The sequence below is a fragment of the Pundamilia nyererei genome, unplaced genomic scaffold (genome assembly GCF_000239375.1).
Source record: "Pundamilia nyererei isolate P.nyererei 1_Seehausen unplaced genomic scaffold, PunNye1.0 scaffold00290, whole genome shotgun sequence".
Lineage (NCBI taxonomy): Eukaryota > Metazoa > Chordata > Actinopteri > Cichliformes > Cichlidae > Pundamilia > Pundamilia nyererei.
The window spans coordinates 94,267-104,592 of record NW_005187691.1 but is presented as its reverse complement, the minus strand read 5'-3'; the positions used below and the strand labels follow the sequence as shown (position 1 = coordinate 104,592).

Sequence of the window (10,326 nt, the reverse complement as noted above, 5' to 3'; positions counted from 1 at the left end):
AGCTAAAACTAAAAACTACTTCCAAAAACATTCAGCTTTGATATTAATGAGTTTTTTGGGTTCATTGAGAACATGGTTGTTGTTCAATAATAACATTATTCCTCAAAAATACAACTTGCCTAATAATTCTGCACTCCCTGTAACTCAGGATTGCCCAGTTTCGCTCTTTGTTTGATTGAAGATGGTTCAAAACCCCGCTGCGTGGTACAAAGAAAAACACACCCCTCCCATTTAAGCTCAATTGCACTGGCTGCCTGTGAAATTTCGATTGAATTCAAAATTATATAATTTGTTTATAGACCCCCTCTATTTTTCAGCTATACAATTTATCACAATTTTTTAACTACAGATTTTTGCCTCAGGGAACTCAGACCATCCTCGTAGCATCTTCTAACAGTTTCCCATTCTCACCTAAAAGCTAAAGGCACCTTGTCCTTTGCTGTTATTGCCCCCAGGGTCTAGAATTGACTGCAACACCACAATAAAAACTTGTCAAACAACTGAGACAACTTTATAAAGACCCGTTACCTGTTTTCACTTGCTTTTATTCACATCTGAGGCTTCATGGTTTTGTTACGTCTACTATGAACATTTGTCTTATTAATTTCTTACTAGTAGAGATGAGAATTGAGAACTAGTTCTTGTAGAGAACCGGTTCTCTTGTGACTGTTGTGGTCTGAAATTGGGTTTTTGTAGACCTGCAATGTAAATGTGTTTACTTTGGAAGCACTTTTGGTCATCTCCTATTATTATATTGTGCTACATAAATAAAACTGACTTAAATTGACATTTTTATTTATACTGGCTATATAATGGCGCTAAAAAGAAACATTAAAAGTCAGAAAACCTGAAAACGTTTAGATAGGCGCTCTGATGAAATGCTGCCCCCTTCTGTTAAAATTGACTGATGTTTTTTATTTTTATTTTAAAAAACTCTTGGTAACTGGACTGATTCTTATAGCGCTTTTCTTCTCTCCCAGAGTACTCAAAGAGCTCTATACAACATGCCACATTCACACGCACTCATAAACTCAAGTACAACTAATAAACATTCACACTCCGATGAACGCATCGGAGGGTAATTTGGGGTTAATATCTTGCCCAAAGACATTTGGCATGCAGACTGGGGAAGCCAGGAATCGAACCACCAACCTTCCAGTAGCTGATCTGCTCTACTGCCTGAGCCACAGCCTGAGCTCTTCTGGACAGAGATCTCAGATGTTGTTCCTGCAATATGCTGGAGCCACTCGCCCAGTTTTGGAGGTCACTGACCTGAGTGCTCCAATTGCACTGGGACCACTGTTGCCTTCACATCTTCTTGAGCTCCTCTTTCGGCCCTTGGTATTTCTCCAGCTTCATGTTCCTTCTTCCTGATGTTGCTATCACTTGGTATAGCTACATCTATCAATACAGCTTCCTCTGCTTATCCATCACTACTGTCAGGTTGGTTAGCCATCACCAGTTTGCCTGACTGTATCTCTAAGTCCCACAGTATCTTAGCTTCATCATTCTTGACCATCCTAGGGGGCGGCGCCCATTTTGACCTGAGGACTTTCAGGCCATAATAAGCACAGTGTATACCATCTACACCCTGCCTGCTAGCATTTTGCACCACAAAAACACATATTTTCACAATTTATAAGAGAGTGACGCTTCTTTATTGAACGCTCTGTATGTGAGACTTTCCATTGTTGCCTCACCAGACAGTAAAGGGGACACTGAAATAGAGATGAATTGTACCTGACAGCAGGGAAGTTGTAGTGAGGCAGTAACACTGTGTAAACAGACGGTGACATCAAGAGGTGCACACAATAAAAAACAACTGAGCAAAAAGCAGTGAGGGAGCCGGGCACTGATAGACAAAAACATGTTTCTACTGCAGTGGCCTCTACAGAACAAATGGTATTTTCTTTTGATGGCATACAAACCAGGAGCGCCTGAGTTAATGTTTAAACCCACTGTAGGGTGTCTTCCTCTCTCGTGCTCACATTTTTTAGAATTATTACCAACATAACACAGTCTTGCCGGGGGCGGGGCCACTGGGGGGGGGGGCAGCAAATTTTACAGAGTGGCCAGTGCCCTCCCTACATACATGGAACATTTGTTTGGCAGCTTTTTGTATAGCATATTTCCACGTGCTGAAGCTGCAGTTAGGGGGGATTCTGCAGTGGCAAACATGGTGTTCGAAGCAGAACTTCCCAGGGGAAAAACTAAATTAAATGAAAGCTTTATTTTGTCATAAAGATGGTAACCCTCACAGTTAATCTGACTGGTGATTCTGTACATACGGTGACCACTGAAAATGAATTCAGTTGTAACAATGCTTCAAGGGCACCACTGCAGCCTCAAAACACAGCTTGAACATTTAGATGTTCGTGATGTCACTGATGACACATCTATCAACTCTGCTTTGGTTGATAATGTCCACCAACGGGGAAGACAGGTTATTATTATATAAAACTAATTTCATGTGTTTCACAGTTTGTTGAAGCTACTTTAAGTTGCTGGACTTGAATCTGAAAATAATCCAAAGTTGATGATGATGATCTACAAAGTCTCCAAGATTTTTATTTATCCTTGTGAGCAGAGGTGAAGTGTATTTGTGTTGGTGAGGTGAAGGTTGGTTAGCTGTGCTGGGAAAAATACAGTATTTACATATGTACAGTTAGGAAAATAACCTCTTGTATCAGCCTGTCTCAGTCTCAGCTTCTTCTTTTTTTCACAGCCTTTGATATATACACTATATTACACACAATAATTCTCCCAACTATACAGCACGTGACTTTTTGCACTGAAGGAAATCTGATTCACGAGGAATTCTGTTCGGTCTGTCCATGTCATCAGCTTTTTATACATCATTAAAAAGAAATCTGTTGGCTTTTTTGCATTTAACATCAAGAACCATGATTTGTCAACACAAGCAGTCCAAGCAGGTCGCCAACAACCCAGAAAGTTCCTGGAGCAAGATGCTCTGCTCAAGTTCCTCTACTGTCGTTTGCAGATTGTGGAGCCTCAGGTGGAGGGAGGGGAAGGAGAGGAGGGGGAGCGGGGAACGGGGCTCGAGCTGGGAAAATGGACCGGTTTGTGCATCGGACTCGAACGGCAGCTTCCCGGTTCTTCTTCCACCTCCCTCCTGGCTCCTCCTCTTCCTTTTCCTCCCCCTGCTCCGTGCCCCTCCAGTCCCTCAGAGTTCTCCAGCATCTCCTGGATGAGAGGAGGCATGGAGCCAGGGATCTCCATTTTCAGTGTGATCACTCGCTCTGCTCCTAAGAGAAAGCGTTTCAGAGAGAAGGTCAGCATAACGGCCTTGGTGGAATAAAACATCACAGGAGGAATGAATTCTTAAATTTTAAAATTCATTTACTTTTAATTTTGATATTAATGAAGGATAATGCACTGCTGGGAAACCACCATTACATTTTAGATAAGAAAGATCATGAGTCCAGCTGTAGCTCTAACAATGTTTGTTTCAAACACAAGAGGTTAGTATTTGCCAGTTAATGTGTGTGTGTGTAAATGTGTTACCTTTAACACTGATGCTCCTGAGGTCAGTAATCTTCATCAGTATCTTGGGGAACATGCAGGGTTTGTCAGGCCGCCTCCTCCTCACATAGAGCTACAGACACAGGAGATGAACATTTTAGGAAGAGGTGTTATCCTCCACGATAATACAACGTTCTAAAAATAAATCCGTGACGTAGTCAGCTTTATTTCTTACAGTTATTATAGATGTTGTAAGGCTGTAAAACTCCTCACACTTTTCTCTCTTGTTTAACACTCAAACCTTCGTAGAAAAATAAGCCCAGTATTATAGAATGAAACCAAACCCGCAGGTGCCTTTGATGGTGCAAAATGTTTAGTTGACATTGCTGTTTTTTTGGGGGGGGGAGCGCAGGACTTCAATGCTAGCAATCAAAGATTTATGTACATTTGACAAGCTGAACGTATTCTGTACTGGACAGGAGACACAGCACGAGATTGATTGACAATGGTCTGCAGCCAATCAGGACGCAGAACACAATGTGCTGTTAAAAAAAGAAAAAAAGAAAAGCAAAATGGCACAAAAAAATCAGCGAAACAGCGAGGCTGCAAAAGGTGTATCCAAGTATCAAGAAAATGTTTTTCAGTATTTTGTGTTGTCGAAATATTCTTCAAATACTGAGACATCATTTTGAGGCTATATCACCACGTTTAGTAGGAACAATTGAATGAAACTCATACACGCTGTAACACACTGATGTATTTACACACAACCGATTAACCCAGGACGGCGAACCAATGTGCACATCAGGATAGGCCCGGTCTCTGATTGGTGGGGTTAATGTTGCATCTTTACTTTCACTGGTAACTGTTGTGGTGATTCGGTGCAATAGAAACACAGCTGAACTGAATTGAAATGAAGTGAACTGAATATAAGCAGCATCTCAACATTTTCTTTGATATTCCAACAGGAGCTGCTTGAATGATGCCGGTCAGAGCACTCCTGAGATTAGTGTTTAAGAATGTGCATCAGCAGTTAACCATCAACTGTTTTCTAATCAGCACTGATGTACGCTAAAACTCTCCAAACACAAATAAACAGCTTTAACCAAAGAAATGAGCAGTTTACACTACGGACAAACCAAGAAAGAAGCACCAAGTCTTCATGGAGTAAAATATTCATGCACAGATGGAATAAGTATTTAAATTAGAGCTGGGCGATAGAACGATAATGATATGTATTGTGAAATAACTTTTTCTCGATAGAAAAGTTAAACTATTGTGATAGGCCTCATCTCTCTTGTACTCTTAAAAAAAAAAAAAAAGAAGAAAAACAGCCAATCCAAATTAACGAACCAGAGCCGAACCAATCACAGCCGCAACGTCACGTCACATGACTTGTTACGTACAGCACAAGTGCCAAGCCGCACATGTGTATTTGTTTGGGAAGCAGCCAGCCGCCGTGCCGCCCGGGTAATGGAGGAAATGAGTGCGCCGACTAGAAAAATCAACCGAGAGCGTGACCGAAGGTTACCGAAGAGAAAACAGATGATGGTTCCAACGCCGGAGAGATTGTCGAACGGAAGAGCCATAGAAGTTCCGTAGTGTAACAGAGTAGCGCGCACTGTAAATGTGCCGAAAGCAAGTCTGGAAATACAATAAAGCGGTGCAGCTCAGTCTCTGACTGGAAGCGCTAATTCGTCATTCAGCTTTTGTCAGACTAACGTAACTGTTAAAACTGTTTGAAAAGCTCAGATATACAACAAGGAGAGATTGAGAATTTCCTTTTAGTTCTCAGTTTATTTGATACTGACAAAAGTTAGTCAGTTTTGTCTGTTCTTCTGTAAAACAAACTAAGATTTATTTTTAGAATTAATATTTTGTTTCTAAGTGGAATTGACAATTTAGTCTGTTTCGTTTGTTCTATTTTGAAACTTAAACGCTTTAGCGGCTGCCTTTTGTGTAGTTTGCAATATTTGCCTTTATTTATCTGAAAAAGTCTCATGTTCCTTAAGTACATCTACCCTGTTGAACTTATTATGGGAAATAAATATTTAAATCAAAACAAGCTGCTGATTATTTCACATTTTACTTGTGAGCAACGGCACATTTAAATCTTACAAATATAGTTATTTGGCTTATATCGTGATAGATATCGTTATCGCCTGAAATGAAAAAAACATATCGTGATATGAAAAAATCTTATATCGCCCAGCTCTAATTTAAATAAATGGAAAGAATGTTATTTAGGGTTATACAGTAGCATTGAAGTAACTGATTACTTGACTACAACAAGTAAAATCCAGGATTCCTCTCTTGCTCTTCATGACCAATCATTGTTCTCCACTGAAACTAGTTCAACACACGTGGGCAGCTACTAATCTCTATCCTGTCAGCTGAACACACTCTCTCTCTCCCTCCTCCTCCATCAGTGCGCATCAGTGAGTCACACCGCCGCGTGAAGTGGCGTGTGTCCTGATTAACATGAACATGAGCGCCAAATGTCACTTTATTAAGATAACTCCTTTTAAAGCTTTGTGCCTTCAGTAAAGACACACTGTGCTTAGAGCGCAGAAACACAGATACGCACATCTGTTCAACTGCACACGTTAGTTTTGTACAGCAAAGTTTATGCTCAAGAATGGAAGTCGAGTAATAACTTAAAGTCTAACCTTCAAAGCTTCGAGCATCGGCTCCTGAAGAATATCCACCTTCTCTGATTCCTCCAGATCCTGACGATCTGTGAAAAACAAATAACAAACACAAAGCATCGCTTCAGTGTCAGTATGTCTCCTTTGTCTTTCCTTTCACTCATGCTGCTGTGACACACAGTGCAGTACCTCCACAGAGCAGGCAGATGGCACTGAGTAACCCCGTTTCTGCATCGTCCATTTCCAGCGGGAGCAGCTGGTTGGCAAAGGAGAACACCAGGTCTGTGAGCGGTCCGAACCCGGCGTTGTGCATCTGAGTACGATTGAGGGTGAGGCCGTCGGAGAAGGTCATGGTGTCCTGGTCTGGAGTGTAGCGGGTGCAGATCCTCAGAATCTAGGAAAAGGATTCATTATCTGTTTAGCAACTCTTTGTTATAACTGAGGCCGACGTGTCAGAGGCGTTCAGTTTCCATCCGCGACGTCTGTTTGTGAGAAATTGTTTATTGCAGCTTGCAGGAAATCCTCACCAGTATGTCGAGGCATGCGGCTTTGAGCAGCGTGATCTGATCAGCGATGGTTAGGGTGGTGAAGCCTGGGAGCTGCTTAGCAAACTCCACTGTCTTAATAATACATTTGGTAGACAGTTCGCTGAACTTGTCCCAGAGACTCACATCCAGAGCCACGCGCTGCTCCGAGCTGTTGCTCTGCAGGATAGAAGAGAAACCAAAGGCCGATCGAGTAAAAATCAGTTTTTGAACTCACATACGCTCGTCTGTGTGTGTGTGTGTGTGTGTGTGTGTGTGTGTGTGTGTGTGTGTGTGTGTGTGTGTGTGTGTCGTGGTGTATTTTCCCAGCTGACAGAGGGAGGGGAATGTATCCTGATGGGCCCGGCGAACTCGTTCGATCATCTGCTCCATGTCTGGTGACAGGACGTAGAGCTCTGTGTCGGGCTGCTTCTTCTCTTCCTTCTTCTTCTTTGTTCGGTCATTTCGCACCACTTGGAATGGAAATGAAGATGAGAGGATTTAGCTGAGAACATTCAGCCCCATGAAGAATCTGCAATCCACCGTAAGACGTCGGACACCTGAAATACTTCCCCGTTTAATATGCAGCCACTTGACTTAGCACATGGACTGGAAACAACTAGCCTGGAGACTGTTTCACGAATTAGCCCTAAAAGTCCAAAATTATTCAGTTTCTTTTTATTTGCAGATTGACTCAACACTAAACGGGGGTTCATGTCTCAAACTGCTGCTTACAGTTAACACCACTCTCTTTTTTCACAGGAAGCAAAATCTGCCAAACAGCATCTGTTCCAGACCAGGGTAAGGGAAAGTTTTCCTCTTCATGAAATAAATGAGTATAATCACATCTACTACATTCATACTGACTTGATTCTTGGTTCACACGCTGTGCATTATGAAATGATATGAAAAAGCAGCCAGCATAGACATGCAGGAGCACTAAAGCTTTCAGGGCCATGTGTTAACTAGGAACGACCACCAGAGGGAGACAAACAACAAGGTTAGAATACAGCACTGAGGCCCAGAAGTCAGGAAAAGTCTTTCCCCATGAACACATATACACCCCCTGTAAGTGCTTCCTATCTAATATTCACATAAGTCTGAAATGCAGGGATTGAAGCACCGACCTTCTGATTAGTAGCTGACCAACTCTACCTCCTGAGCCACAGCCACCCAAAGAGTAAAACTGCAAGACCTCTAAGCAACTTAAAGCATTTGCCTGCTTAAGAAGCTCCCTTTCTTCCACACACCCACAAAAATCAACCTGCGCCCGTACTCACGCTCTTTAGACATGCCCACATCCAGGCACTTCTGCAGTCGACATGACTGACACCGGTTCCTCGTCACTTTGTTGATGACACAGACTTTGTCCCGGTGGCACGTGTACACCATGTTCTTCTGGATGCTCCTCCGAAAGAAACCCTGACAGAAACAGATGTTGAGAAAAAGGGTAACAGAAAGCGCTGTGAGCGTGTGCAGGAGCTGGAACTGGAATGAAAACTGCAGAATTATTTCAACTGTAACAAGTGTAATCCTGAAGTGACTCATTCAGCTGATGGGCTGCTGGGCGGAGGTCTAACAGAACATGAGTCTGACCACAAGCACATCAAAGCACACACACACACACACACAGCAATATCAAAGCAGACACTAATTGCACAGACAGATCCTTTGTGTGTCTCTACAGGATTAGATGAAGCCACGAGGCTTAGAGATCCTCGGGTGGCATAAAGGTCGTGACCTCTTTGCTGACACTTTCTGCAAATACTCTGAGGTCTCTTGCTCTATACGCTGCCCTTTAAGTCGGCTTTCAAACTGTAGCTGAAGTCTTATGGTCCAGAAGGAGCACTGTGGCTTAGTGTGCATGTTTTCCAAACTCGTGCTTATGTTTCGCTGCCTACCTTGCAGCCTTCGCAGGCGCTGACTCCATAATGGTATCCTGATGATTTGTCCTGGCAGACAAAGCAGGGTTTGTAGATACGAGGTGGTGGAGGAGGTGAGGGAGGACTGGGGACAAGCAGGTCCTCCCCTGAGCTCGTGCTCTCGGTCTCTATGGCTGCAAAAGAGATTTGCATGCAATCAGGCTACAATTTACAAAGAGCAAATAATCCTCATTTATGTCATCCTGGAGCTCTGCCTGTCTGAAAGGAGACTTTTCTTTAACCTTCAAGTGACTGAGTGGAGTCGTTTATGACACACATGTATTTATTAGTGCCGATGTGGCCTTTTTTGGACTGATTCTTATTCTTGTATAGTGCTTTTCTATTCTCCTGGAGGACTCAAAGCGCTGTATACAACACGCCTCATTCACCCATACACACAAGCACTCTATGCTTTGTCAGTGCTTTAGCTAACATACACATTGATACGCATTCATACTCTGATGTATGCATCAGAGAGCAAGTGGGGGTTAGTATCTTGCTCAAGGATATTTGGCATGGAGACTGAGGGAGCCAGGAATCAAACCACCTTCTGATCTGCAGATGACCTGCTCTACCTCCTGAGCTACAGCCACCCCGTCCATCATCCATCAGTGTTTTTCATCCAATGTTCCTTGTCTGGGTTCAGATCACAGGGGTACCAGTCTCAGCTGAGCAGCCCAAACTTCCCTCTCCTTGGTCACGTCTTCCAGCTCATCCAGGGCTGGGGGCACACTGAGTTGTTCCCAAACTGGCCAACATATATACTCCCTCCTGGGTCTGATCCGGGACCTCCTCCCAGTAGGTTTTGCTCGGAACACCTCGCCTACAAGGTGTCCAAAAGGCATCCTAGTCAGACGCCTAATTCAACTCAACCAGCTTCCTCTCGAATGACCGAGCTCCTCACGCTATCTCTAAGAGCACAGCCACCCTTTGAAGGAAACTTCTCGTTCTTTTGGGGATTCCCCAGAGCTCAGGCTAAAAACTACTCACCTGGGATAGTAACTCATCCCTCACCTGGTTCCTTTTTGGACACTCAAACATATATCGTCAAGTACAATCAGGCTATGAAAGCAAGTGAGGAGGAGATATCACTGGAGTACTCGCTAGTCATACTCTACCTGTGGATGGAAGTTACTGATGCAGTGTTAAAGGAGGGCTTAAAGGTACAAAATAATATTTTATTTCAATGCGACAACATTGTGCATGCCCTGAACAGTTACAGGGATAAGTTCCCTCAGTTACTGGCTATCACTGTAGTCTTGCACTGTAATGCTGTTGTTGCTGCCACAACAGCAGCTGCTGCAATCACAGAAAACGTTTTGAGGTACATTCCTCACCCCTAAATGTGAGATAGTGAAAGGCCATGGGTATCTGGTTGGTGTGGGCAAACAAATAACGGAAAAAACAAAACAAACAAATATGGATATTTATTATAATTTATATTTAAGGGAACTTCTGAGATGATGTTAGCCGAGCAAACTCACAGTAATCAGCTCAACCATCCAGCACCGGACACACTTGGCCCAACAAAGCTGGATCACATCAGCCTGCTGATCAGAGTTGCTGTGTGTTAGCACTAAGTGCTGCTCTGCTCCTGAGTCTCTGTCAAAGCTGACGCCTTGTTTTGTTCAAAGGTAAACTTCAACGGTGATTTACTTTGGAGGTCTCGGCCCTTCAGATTAACAAACCCTACTCCCTCTCCCACTTTGCCTCCTCTGACCTAACACATTCTCTCTCTCTCTCTCGCAC

At 43.2% G+C, this 10,326-nt stretch overlaps 1 protein-coding gene across 1 annotated transcript in view; it reads right to left on the bottom strand.

Annotated features, from left to right (window-relative positions):
• Nucleotides 1–1,646: 1,646 nt before the first annotated feature.
• Nucleotides 1,647–10,326, bottom strand: part of LOC102201674 (retinoic acid receptor alpha-B-like) — an 18,045-nt gene continuing 9,365 nt past the window's right edge. Inside the window, exons 2-9 of the mRNA XM_013915353.1 lie at nucleotides 8,557–8,711; nucleotides 7,936–8,077; nucleotides 6,969–7,128; nucleotides 6,659–6,836; nucleotides 6,321–6,525; nucleotides 6,153–6,220; nucleotides 3,526–3,616; nucleotides 1,647–3,266 (exon numbers count right to left, since the gene is read on the bottom strand). Of these exons, the coding sequence (XP_013770807.1) occupies nucleotides 3,013–3,266; nucleotides 3,526–3,616; nucleotides 6,153–6,220; nucleotides 6,321–6,525; nucleotides 6,659–6,836; nucleotides 6,969–7,128; nucleotides 7,936–8,077; nucleotides 8,557–8,711 (1,253 nt within the window). The 3' untranslated portion in view covers nucleotides 1,647–3,012. The remainder of the gene's footprint in view (nucleotides 3,267–3,525; nucleotides 3,617–6,152; nucleotides 6,221–6,320; nucleotides 6,526–6,658; nucleotides 6,837–6,968; nucleotides 7,129–7,935; nucleotides 8,078–8,556; nucleotides 8,712–10,326) is intronic.